The sequence below is a fragment of the Cibotium barometz genome, chromosome 2 (genome assembly GCF_041138505.1).
Source record: "Cibotium barometz isolate CiBa-2024 chromosome 2, ASM4113850v1, whole genome shotgun sequence".
Taxonomy (NCBI): Eukaryota; Viridiplantae; Streptophyta; class Polypodiopsida; order Cyatheales; family Cibotiaceae; genus Cibotium; species Cibotium barometz.
The window spans coordinates 57,431,775-57,444,772 of record NC_141047.1 but is presented as its reverse complement, the minus strand read 5'-3'; the positions used below and the strand labels follow the sequence as shown (position 1 = coordinate 57,444,772).

Below are 12,998 nucleotides of genomic sequence, written 5' to 3'. Positions count from 1 at the left end.
GTGCCATTATCTGAGCAGGTAGAGAAGTATTGTTGTGGGCTGCCCAAGGAGGTACGAGATTATTGTATAAAGACAAGAGTAACGAACATGTCACAGATGATTGAAAATGCTATGACAGCTAATGCGTTACTCACGGGTGGTTCATCTGGATTTAAAGGCAGTAAGAAATTGAGCAAGAAAGCTGAAAAATTTGGGCATGCTTCTCGTGATACTAAAGGGTCTTCAGAGACAAAGTATAAGAAGTTGCCAATGCCCAAGAGGACTTCTGAGGAAAGACAGGCTTTGAGAGATGCTCAAAAGTGTTTTTACTGTACTGAAGAGGGGCATATGTCATTCAATTGTCCCAAAAGAACGTCCAAAAAGGACCCTGACAATAAAGGAGAGCCCAAGCCAAAGAAACCAAAGCCTTCTCTGCAGGCTTAGTTCCTGATCTTGTGGGGGAGCAGCTAGGTGGTGAAGCTACAGAGTTGTGCAGGGCATGGGGCAAAGTGAGAGATCAGAATGCTTTGATCTTCTTTGACACAGGTGCTAGAGCCAACTTCATTTCACCAGATTTGGCTGGCCGATTGGGGATTCGCGCAGAGGAGATGGGGCCGTTACATGAGGCTAATATGGCTTGTCCAGGGTATGCAGAACCCGTTACTCCTATCATTGGGAAGCTTCGGCTTCATTTGCAGGGTTATGTGGACAGCGAGGAGTTCTTCATCATGCCTTTGGATGGCTGTGATGTTTTGTTGGGGATGCCATGGTGCCACAGGGTACATGCGGTGGTGGATACTTACAATAGGACAATTACTCTGACTCATAGAGGGAAAGAGCATGTATTGGATGTAAAACTCAAAGGGGAATTTGTTCCTATTGTATCCGCTTCGGCGATTTCATTAGTAATGAAAAAGCATCTTTCCGCGTACTTGATTTATGTAAAGGATGCACAGGATGATGAGTCTAAGTCTAATTTGTCAATGTTAGATAAGGACAGGGCTGATTTCTTAAGTGGGTTTCAAGACTGTTTTTCCGAGTCATTGCGAGGAGAATTACCTCCTGAGAGGCCAGAAGATCATGCCATAGATCTGATTCCTGGTAGTACTCCACCGAATAGACCGCCGTATCGTGTTAGTGCAGCCCAACAGGAAGAGATTATGAGTCAGGTGCAGGAGCTTCTAAATAAGGGGTTGATTCAGCCTAGCTCATCACCCTTTTGCTCACCTGTGCTCTTAGTGCAGAAGAAGGATGGTTCTTGGCGCATGTGTATAGATTACAGGGCGCTGAATAAGAATACCATCAAGAATCGATTCCCCATACCGAGGATCGATGACATCTTGGACCGCTTACAGGGCTCCACAGTTTTTAGTCATATTGACTTGAAAAGCGGGTATCATCAGATACGCATTAGACCCGAGGATGTGCATAAGACAGCATTCCGAACCACGTTTGGGTTGTATGAGTTCTTGGTTATGCCCTTTGGTTTGACAAATGCGCCTGCCACATTTAACAGAATGATGGACAGGATTTTCAGGCCTCATAGAGAGTTTGTGGGCACATTCTTTGATGATATGATTGTGCATTCACGAACTGAGGAAGAGCATAGAAGGCATTTGGCCATTGTGTTTGCAGAACTCAGAAACCATAGATTGGTGGTTAATGGCAAGAAGAGTGAGTTTTTCTTGCAGGAGATTCATTTCTTGGGGCATATTGTGTCTGGTCATGGAGTCCGTATGGATCCAGCAAAGGTGGAAGCAATACTTAATTGGCCAGCTTTGAGGACCGTGCATGATGTACGCAGCTTTCTAGGATTGTGTTCCTATTACAGGCGTTACATACGGCACTTCGCTGAAATTGCTTCGCCTCTTCATGCTTTGACGAAGAAAGCAACTCCGTTTAGATGGGCTGATCGGGAAATTACAGCATTCAAAAAGCTCAAAGAAAAGCTTACTTCGGACCCAGTATTGGTGTTACCGGACCTCCGAAAGGCTTTTGTTGTCCAGTGTGATGCATGTGGAAGTAGCATTGGTGCAGTTCTCATGCAAGAGGGACATGTCATAGCCTATGAGAGTAGAGTTTTGCAAGATGCTGAGAAGCATTTACAGGTGTATGAGAAAGAGATGTTGGCTGTAATTCACGCTCTTTCTACATGGAAACACTACTTGCTTGGGGCTGATTTCACTGTACAGACAGATCATCAGACCTTGCGTTATTTCCTCACGCAGACTAAGCTTTCAGAGAAGCATATGCGTTGGGCAAACTTTTTGTCAATGTTTCACTTCCAGATTGTGCATGTGGAAGGCAAAAAGAATGTAGTGGCAGATGCTTTGTCACGCAAGCCACAGGTCTCTGCAGTTTCACTTGCTTATCATCATGAGCTTGATGAAATGAAAGAGCAGTATGCCCATGATGAGGATTTTGAAAGGTTGTATGATCAGATGTCTGAGGGTCAGCGGCATGAGCATTACACTCTCAGAGATGGGTTTTTATTGATGCATGGCAGACTGTGTTACCAGGCCATTGCGACTCAAGGTTATGATTGAAAGTCATGCTCCATCGTATGCAGGTCATAGAGGTATTGACGCCACGGTCAAAGCAGTGGAGACTTTCTTTTATTGGCCAACCTTGAGAAGAGATGTTGATGCCTTTGTGAGGCAATGCATCGTATGTCAGAAGGTAAAGTTTGACCGTCAGAAGACACCAGGGTTATTACAGCCTTTACCTATTCCGGATAGACCTTGGGAGAGCATTGCCATGGATTTTGTATTTGATCTTCCACGGACACAAACGGGAAATGATGGCATCTGGACTATCATATGCAGGTTCAGTAAGCAGGCACATTTCATTCCCGTGAGGAAGACAATTAAAGTGGATCATATGGTGAAGTTGTTCATGGCGAACATCTTCAAGTATCATGGCTTGCCTACGTCTATCATTAGTGACCGTGATCCACGGATGACGAGTTTGTTTTGGAGAGGGTTGTTCGATAACATGGGTACAACTCTCAAGTTTTCATCGTCATTTCATCCACAGACAGATGGTCAGTCAGAAGAGGCTAACTCTACAGTGTTGGATCTTCTCAAGTGTTATGTGTCAGAGCACAAGCAACAATGGGAAAAGTATCTTCCTTTGGTGGAGTTTGCATATAACAACACTGTACATAGCTCGACAGGCAAGGCGCCTTTTGAGATTGTAGAAGGAGGGAAGAAAGTACCACCCATTTTGCATACAAAGGATAAGATCTTTGAGGCTGATCAATATGTGGAGAGCTTGGATGAAGCTTATCGGAGAGTTAAGTTGGCCCTCCAGAAAACTCAGCAGAAGCAAAAGAAAGCCGCAGACCGTCACAGACGTGATTTACAGTTTGCATTGGGTGATTGGGTTCTTTTGCGTTTTGAAAAGGCTAGACTCAAAAAGATGAAGGGTAAAGAGCGCTTATTCCCTAAGTTGAGCATGCGATATTATGGGCCTTTTCAGGTTTTGGAAAAGATTGGTGAGGTAACCTATCGTTTGAAGTTACCAGATCACTGGAGGATTCACAATGCTTTTCACGTGAGTCTTCTTAGACCTTTCCGTGGGGATGTGCCTGAGGATGTATCAGATGAGGCTCAGCCGGAAGTTGAGGAACTTGATGAGGTTCTGATTCCAGAGCAGATACTGGCACATAAAGAAAGGAAGGTACGAGGTAAAGTTTCCCGTCGCTATCTTGTGAAGTTCAAGAACTATTCACCGATGGATGCGAAGTGGATGGAGGAAGGTGACTTAACAGATTCACCTTAGGTTTTGCAGCTTTATCTCGATGCCTTTGAGTTAGAGCCGACTCTGATTGTGGCTCATTCAGGTTCAGCAGAGCATGGGTCTGGAGCATTACCTGATGCTCAAGAGGGGGGTAGCACCTCCACTCCCTTGATACAGACAGGCTCAGATGACATCTAGAGGTCGCTTGGTGCAGTTTTTCACTCACCCGAAGGTACTGAGGCTGACAGTACATCTGTTTATGGGACTTCTATGATACATGTGTACTAGTCACATGAGATTGTTGTGGATATGTATGGTTCACAGCGGTATACAACTTGGACTATTACTATGCCATTGGTTTGCAGTGAATGATGATACATGTATATGGCTTAGAGAGATTGGGACGCTGATCTTGCCATATTGTATATTTCACTTTGGATATTTTGATGCATCACCAGAATGCAATCGAGGACGCTTGCCATTTTTCAAGAGGGGGGTATGTCATGGCCCTGTGAAAATGGAACAGTACAAGTGTGGGCATGGTGGTTGCAGAGTCGGAATATTTTATGATTCACATGGGGGGTGCCCGGACAGAGTTTAAGAGGTGTGGACATCCCTAGGTGTGAAGGGGGGAACTAGAAACATTAAACTTTAATGTTTATTAAAGTTTGCCCCTAGGCCTTAGTGGCCCTAGGGAACTTATTAAAGTTTGGGGCCCTAGGGATTAATTTTGGGAAGAGGGCCACTTTTGGAGAGTTTCTCTCTCTTCCCTCTCTCTCTCTTCACTTTTGGGGAGTCGTGGAGCAAAAGGGATTCACAAGCGTGGAAAAGCACAAGGAAGGAGGCGGCTGCTGATTTCTGAGTTTTTGCTGCTGTTTTCTTCTGTATAATCAGCTGTACTTCCCACGTGTGCAGTCCGTACAGCACTGTACGACTGCAAGTACAAGCTGCTGCTGAAATCTGCTGCAAGTGTTCTTCTTCTTTGCTGGACTGGCTGCGCACAGGACCTGTACAGGCTGTACAGTCAGGTTTTCAGCAAGTACAGTACTGTACGGCTGCCGTACAGTGTACGGGCAGCAAGGTACAGCAAGTACAGTTGCTGCAGGGGTGCAGACAGGTGCTGGACAGGCCTGGTTACTCAAATCAGGCGACCAGAATCAGGACAGCCGACTGTTTGTGCAAGTACAACTCCTGGCACGTATCCTGAGGCGGTACAGACGGGTACAGTGCTGATTTTCAGATCTGTATTTTCAAGGACAGCATAAGAGTGAACATCAGGAGGAGGATACAGGCAAGTACAAGCACATGTGTGAAGCAGGGTTGTGGATACAAGTGCCTGCAAGTACAAATTGGTGCTGTTGCTTCCTCCAGTGCTGTTTCACGAGCTGAATTTGGTAAGCTCCGTTTCTGTTCATCTATCTCTCTTTCTACTGCTTGATTTGCAGATATGAATTATCTGGCCCCTTGTGAGAGGAGGGGTATGGCAGATTGACAAGGGTTGAGACAGAGTTTGGACAGCACATGTATGTTTGAGCTGAGATGATGTATCATGCACTTGAGTTATGCCAGATGTATGCCCATGGCTGGCCTGCTTAGTGATCTTGGCTGATCAGAGGGATGCACAGTGTGTTATTGTGGAACATAGATCTGTGTGCATAGATCCTCTGTGCTGAGAAGGATTTGTGGGCCGTCAGATTGGACTTACAGGTGTAAACTCTTGGTTGATCTTTGTGTTGTACTCAGCCATTCATATTATTATAATTGAATAAAGAAATACCGCAAGGGGCGCCAAGCTTTGGGGCCAACAGGTGTCGCTGTGTTTTTAGATTTGGGCACTCTAGCTCCAATCTGCTTTGTTTTATCATCTAGACCACAAGTGGACGGGTGATTGCTAATCTACCGCACTCTGGTTTTCTATCAGAGGCCGGTTTCAGCTGGCCTCTCCCATAATCCATTCCATATCTTCATTCTTGAGTGTTGTGGTTCATGTGTTGACACACTTGCTCCCTTTTGTATGCTTCACTTATGAGACTACTAGGTCTCTTGCTCAAGATTGTATTCACTGCAATATATTTAGCTTATTGGCTTTGTATCTCGCTCTCTCTCTTGCACTCTCAATTCATCACATTCTAGTGCTCTCTTTGCTTCCGTTATGGGCACACTCTATCAAATACACTTGCAAAGGTGGGGTAATTGGGACCAAGTACTCTGTGTCGTGCAAAGCTCCTTATCTTTTCTCTCTTCCCTTCTCTTGATCCTTCATCTTTTAAGTGCTTTTGTTACGCCTCATTTAACAAATAGTCTCCAATGCTAAGACTTAGGTGCTTCTAACCTTAGAGAAAAGAACAATACACACACCGATGACATTATACCATATAAAAAGTCTTCTAATGCTTGAGTCCCACTATAACTTCTAACCCTTACACCAAACTTTACACCAAGGTTATGCACAAGAGCTTCTTGAGACCTCACCCATAAGTGCAACCAAGATCTTTACCCTTTTCTTCAAGAAGAGGGTGCAAAACCCTAAGAAGGTGTCCACACCCATGCCCAATGGAAGAGACCCGCACCCAAGCACTACATATTATGAAATATCATGTTTCCCAAATGCTATTTCCCTTAAGAAATGTATACATATAAGTTCCTTGCCAGATCTCCACCTCAAGGTAAGAAGAGACTAGCAAAAATTAGCTTCACAATATAGTCAGTTCCTTACATAGTGGCTAAAGGGCTGGTTGGCCAACTATGCCAACTGAGCCAAATGTTTCAATTGTGCATGACTAGATAAAATTCATCCAAATTGAGAGCCCTGTCGCGTCGAGTATGTGGTTGCCCAAAAATGTAGTCCATTGACTTAAACATGGCCTCTGATCTTGACATGTAGCTGGAAGGTCATCGTGATTAATGCTAAGCATAAGGGAGATTAATACAAATATCTTAGCAAGACACAATAGAGGAGAGAGACCTAATCTATTGTATGTTGCAGACCTTTGTATGGATGTATGCTCTTATGTGTGTGTGTGTGTGGGAGCATATATTGATACCAAGTTCTACACCCACTATTGGGCACTGATGATGTTAGTGAGGATGTCGTAGTATCTAGTCCATACTATGCATGATGGAGTTGATGGTTTATTGTCTTGTGGATGACTACCATGAGGTTATAAATTGCACTTTCTTATAAGGTGAATTTGGGCATGTTCTTGGATTGATCTAGGTATATCTTTATGTTAAATTAGCGGACATGCAAATTTCACATTGTGAAGTTTTTATCCAAGTTGCAACTAGTTGATACTGTGTTTCTATCTTTAGTGGTGCATATGCTCTATCAACTACCTTTTTGTTGTAATAATTCTGTCTATTTGTTATGATCCTTAGTGCCAGGCTTTGTTCATGTATCATGGAATTTTTTTTCTAGTTTTTTCCCTCTTTATGTAACAAAATGCCAAATAAAAGGCTAGAAAGCACTGAAAATCAACCTTAGTTTTCAATGAATTTTACCTTTGCATGCAAAATCCCATAATACTAACATGTGAACAATTTGTGGGTCAGTGACACGTTTTATTCACAACTTTCTTGTGCACCAGTCCCAATTCCATATCAGGAGATTTTGGAAGGGGTAGGGAAGTCGTTATTGTTTTCTTTATTTGGATATCAAGGTACTATTTAAAGTTTTTAACGTGCTGTTATCTGTGCATCTAAATGAAACATAGCAGGCTCAACCCTGGATTCTTACGTTTGCCAATAGAGGATGGCAGCAACAAGCAGAACACTGGCAGAAAAGGACGCTAAAATCCAGAAGTTTGAGGCTTTTCTTGAAGAAAAGCTCAAGCCTGACCTTCTTCATGTGCTATCTCAAAGGTAGGATTGGCCTTTTGAAATTATTATTCTCATTTTGTTCCCCACAGCCAATGCATCAAGTTAATGTGCTGTACGTGTGCAGGGATAAAGTTATGGAGGAACAAAAACTATTGTATCCTTTTCCGTTGTTATTTTGTTGGCAGGCCAACGTGTTTTTGCTGCTTGAATGCTTATATGATGCATAGTTCTGGATATGGGGAAACGGATGTCTGAAACAGAAACGAGAGCAGAAATGACATTCTGATTGGGGCAGAATGGGGAAATGCTACATCAACAAGAGAAGAAGATAGAGAGGGGAAAAGAAGGGATTTGAAAGAGGGAAGGAAGGGAGTGCAAAAGAAAGGTGGGTGAGAAGAGAGAAAAAATTAAGTCTTGACATAAACATGACTTGAAATGGAGGTTGCTGGGGAAATGGCAGAGCAGGAATGCTCTAAACGTGCCATTTTGGAAATGGAAAACGACTGAAACTGCTGAAATGTGTTTGGGGTCCTCGGACCCTTAGAATTGATTTTGGGCCTAACAATGCGGTGTTTCTCTGAACTATGATTTGATGCCCACTTGAGGCCAGTTTTGCAGGAGATAGCAATGATATGTGTTAACATATCATCAACACCTCTTCCTTGACATTTTATCCTCAGCTCAGATTTATCAAAAAACATCAAACTTTTGGAACAGAAAAGGCTTAAGAAGCTGAGAACATTGGTAAATATGGGCTCAGAAGTGTATGCACAAGCTGAAGTGTGAGTTCATGTTAATAGTACTCAAGTGCAGGAGTTTAGGTTGCCTCACTATGTCTTGGATTTTTTCAATTAGTTTGCTTGTTGAACCGAGTTTAGTAGTTTTACTTGAGCTAATCGTTTTGGGTGCTTATAATATGGTGATGTCTATATGTTTGGCGTAAGCCAGTATGCAGCCTTGGCTTATTCATGTGCTTGGTAACCTATATATTCAGATCCAGGTTTAATCAAGTATACTTTATGAGGCTATTAGCCTTGGTCCTGTTGATCTAGTGACTCATTGTCTCTTGAATTTTGAAGTTATATGTGAGCCTAATATTGGCATGTCTACTTCTACACAAGGTTTGCTTTTTGTACTATTGATATGCGAGTATATAGTTGTCTCGCAAGAGCTTTCCCATGTTCGCCTTTCAATTAGCCCGGGATCATGACAATATGAACAATTCTGTGTTAACACTCCAGATAGTTATGTGAAAAGAGTAAAGGTGAAGATGTTGATTCCTTAAACACATGCTGTCCTCGCTATGTCAGGACAAAGACCTTTAGAGAAACCTGCAGATGACCAACTTCCACCTGATCGAGCACTCTTCGTTTGTCCAACCGTCCATGAAAACACTGCAAACCTTTGAGTATCCTTGGGTAGCCCACGAGAAGAACACTTCAGAGAATGGTCGAACAAAACTCTGCTATCCAAACTCTAGCCACTAATGCATCGGCTCAGATGGAGCACAAGAACTGCTTACACCAGCTCCAATGCACTGTAAAGGAAGAAAGCAGAACTAAGAACAATACTCCTCAGAAATGCTGCACTTAATCTGTATCCATTGGTATTGCTCGGCACCTATATGTCTAAACTACCACCCAATGCAAACGGTAGGTGAGAAGAGTCCTCATGGAATGACCCTAAAAACTGAAGCAACCACCAACTAAAGCCAAAGAATCTCCACTGAGCAAACGGAAACTGTGAAGACTCTACCTCAGAGACTTGGCTGAAAACTTCGTGTGTTCGTACTTGTGGCCTGATGCAATGAAGCACGTTGGGTGTGTGCTCAACCCAAGAAATAAAAAAGCTGAGACACGCACACATGCATCTCCTTCACACTCATCCTCCGGTTTTGAAGAAGCCTTCTCCTTGGACTGCTGTTCCAGTTCTGAAGAAGCCTCCTCGTTCGATTGCTTCTCCAAAGTCATTGGACAATGCTTCATGTTGTGTTCGGTGGAGTCACAATAAAAGCATTGTCTAGCAGCCATCTTGGTGCGATGCTCTTCAGGGTTGTCCTTACCATCCTTGGGCTTGGATTGGCTACCCTTGTCTTTGCCTTTTTGTTGCCCCTGTTGTTGAGTCCCAGACTTGAAATTCTTCCGCGTCTCGAGTGTTGTATAGCAAGACGAACCACATCTCAAAGATCACAGGGCTGATGTGCACGAATGTCTCCGTCCAAAGACGGTTTCAAACCATCCACAAATCGCTCAACATGCTCCAATTGCCAGACGGTCCTTGGGAGCATGAGCAAAACCTTCAAGAAACGAGTGAGATAGTCGGTTATCGAGGAAGAGACTGTCCAAAGAACACGAAGAAGTTGAATGGTAAGGGCAAGGAGAAGGCCGCCAACAGTATCTACAACACCGGAATTATCTATCTCCCCTCTCGTTCCCACTAGTACCACCGTTGCTCTTCACTCAACCCAGTCTAGGAGGATCTTAGTTATCCTCGGCCGACATGATATGTTGATGTAGACCATGTGGTTGGGCGGTTGAAGCTGCCTCACAACGGTGGACACTAGTGGCATGGTCCTAGCCACCGCCATGAGGGGCAAGCGGAAGAAATCAAAACCCAGTTTTGAGGTGCGGAGATCTTGGATGATGCTCTATTGGATTTTGGGAAGTTGTGGATGCCAGATGTCAAGGTGGCACCTTTGGATCAGGTGGATATTATTCTAGGCCACCTGTGGTTATATGATCCATGGTCTACCACAAGGAGCACAGGTTGACTTTCCAGGATACTTCAGGCCGCTCCTTAGAGGTGATCAGGGAGTCCTTACCGTCCCACACAAGCCCTATTACTGTTATATCTTCAAGGTTTGGAGGGCAGCCCCATCTATTTAGATGAGGACCTCACATAGGCCCAAGTGGAACACTGGAACAGCTCATGCCAAGGGTATGGGCAGCCTGAGTGGAAGGGAAGAAAGCAGTTTACAGAGATGGCTATGTCATCATTGATGGCAAGGTGATTGCATAGAGGTGTGCGGCCTATGAGATGGAGATACAGCTTGCAGGCTGAAACTGCAATGGAGCACTATGGTCGGACCCAGGCCGGATGGATGACGTGATGAGAAATAGGGACATGATTTTCTTTATAGAGACACCAGAGCCCTCAGAAATGAAATGATATATTAACGTCTCTAAGAGGCCATAGTGGCCTATGAGACCAAAACTGAGAGTACATCTGAAGTTGGTGTCTCATCAAATAGAACAACTAAATGAGACTAAAAAGTACAATAAACTGATTGTCCTACAGTTATAAGAACAGAATTGTAAGACTCCGAGATGATACTGAGTGGAAAATACTGAAAAATGTATATCAGGTAGATCCATGTATGCTGATCAGTTGAAGTGTTGCCCTCTCCTTAGATCAAGTATCTCCGCCATGGGACTGTCTAGAATGGAGAGGTCGTAGAAGCGAGGTAGGCGCCTCCGATACCGAGCAATAATGGCTCTAATCTGGCGATGGTGAGGATGTCGTGGTCGGGATCTTGGTGGGCGTGGCCGACGAGCACGACATAAGATAACTGCTCTATCAGTGGTGACTCCTTGGGAGCGTGGTCGGTGCCCTGATGGCCCAATGGAGGTATCAGGAGGTGTGTGGGCTGGGTTGCTGGTGCTGGTGCCGAAGAAATCTGTCAGGGTCCTCTGTCTAGGTACATCATGGCTCGGCCTCCTGTCTGCCAAGAGGGTCTCTCTGTGTCTCCTGAGCTCAAGTAGAAACAATCCCAGGCATCTCTTATCCTCAAACTCCATGACCTTGCGTAACGGCCCAAAACCCTCTCGGAAGAGGCCGTGATATCTCCCTCGAATCTCATAATAGACTGTACATCGGCAAATGTAGTGTTCCTCTGTCTCTACCTCCTGGTAGCATAGCTGACAAATGCGGTCATCCACGATCTGATGCACATATCGCCCTGTCTCAATCCGCTGCTGGTGTGATGAGGTCCGGATCTGTCCAATGGCACAACGTATCCCATGTGATAGGTGTACATCCATGTACGCCGGGCAAGTGGTAAAATCATCCGGTGAGAGGTGTAGAAAATGGCTCTTGTAATGAGCCATTTTCGTGCCCAAGGGCTCAAGGGGGTTAGTCCATGTCCTCCGTGTGTCCACTCTGATGATATCCATCCTAATCACGTGGTTTTGCTCTGAGCGGGTGAGATCCAAAAATGGACAATCCAGACTGTACTGAAAGGGTGGTAGTGCCTCTATCCGCAAACCATGTAGGTCAAACCATGATCTCATCTGAGCGTACGAACAATGAGTATCTCCATCCTCTGCCAACTGTATGGATGAGGTCAATGCCAAACGGGAGTACCTCTGCTGTGGAAGCTCCCATAGCTGCTGTAAAAAGGTAACTGCCTGGAATAGGGCCTCGGTTACTACTGGTGGGGCACCCAGCTCAGCCCGAACAATCTCATGTGGTACTGATGATTTGCTCCGAATCATGTGGGTAATCATCATATAATCAGTGGTCTCTCCATTTGCCTCCATCCCTCATCTGTCCTTCTCTGAGATCTGTGATGTATACTGGCCCCCCAAATTGGAGCTCCGTATAGGAGGGTCGATGTGACAAGCGTATCAAATAGCCACAATTTGGTGCGTGGCTCCTGAAATTGTATGTGTGCACACTGCCTCTCAAGTGCACCCAATGCTGCATGCGCTTGAGCTAATCTAGCTGCTGCTGCCTCCTTCAAGGAGAAACTCGGTCCTGTGAAAGTAACTCCCAAGTAGACATATGACCTGACGTACTCTACCGGCTCCCCTCAGAAAGTGAATTGAGGCTCTGATCTCGTCACCCATGCCTGTGTAGTGTTAAACACCATAACCTTGGTTTTCCCAAGGTTCACTGTCAGATCTCTATCCGCACAGAAAGCCTGTAATGCATCCAGGTGTCTCTGTAGTCCCTCTGGAGAGTCTGAGTCTTGAGATTAGAACAATATCATCAGCATATAACAAGATGGGTATCAACACCCTTGCCAGGCATGCCCTTGGGCTTCCCAATCTGTCTACATAATCAGAGAGTGCATCAATGTACAATCCAAAGAGGGTGGGCGATAGTGGGCATCCCTGCTTCACCCCTATCGTGCTGGTCACCCTATCAGATAGTCCGCCTCGAGCTCGGACTCTGCCTGTCTCACAGACTCATACAAAGCATATATCCCCCACTGCATATCCTCGGGTACCTCAATTTCATGCAATCTGTGCATAAGCCTAGTACGTGGTCACCCTATCAGAGACATGTCATGGGAGATCTCTAGCACAATTGGATAAAGTTTCCATCTCCCAAAAAAACAACACGGTGGCCTGCCTACGAACCTCGCCTCCTTGCGCCCCCAGCTCCCGCCTTTCCTTCGCTCCCTCTCCTTCTTGTGCAGCTGCGCTAGCCCCTCCCTCCTCCTCACTGTGCCATCC

General features: G+C 44.9%; 1 protein-coding gene across 5 annotated transcripts in view; it reads left to right on the top strand.

Annotated features, from left to right (window-relative positions):
- The window catches only part of LOC147641252 (uncharacterized), a 78,467-nt gene that overhangs the window by 49,770 nt on the left and 15,699 nt on the right, over positions 1 to 12,998 (top strand). For 3 of the 5 annotated variants that reach the window (XM_086819688.1, XM_086819696.1, XM_086819724.1), the window contains exons 2-4: positions 7,437 to 7,581; positions 7,664 to 7,693; positions 8,220 to 8,321. In XM_086819688.1, coding sequence (XP_086675814.1) covers positions 7,472 to 7,581; positions 7,664 to 7,693; positions 8,220 to 8,321 — 242 coding nt within the window. In that variant the 5' untranslated portion in view covers positions 7,437 to 7,471. Of the gene's footprint in view, positions 1 to 7,272; positions 7,340 to 7,433; positions 7,582 to 7,663; positions 7,694 to 8,219; positions 8,322 to 12,998 lie in introns of all 5 variants that reach the window. The other 2 variants (XM_086819705.1, XM_086819714.1) reach the window with 2 other exon arrangements.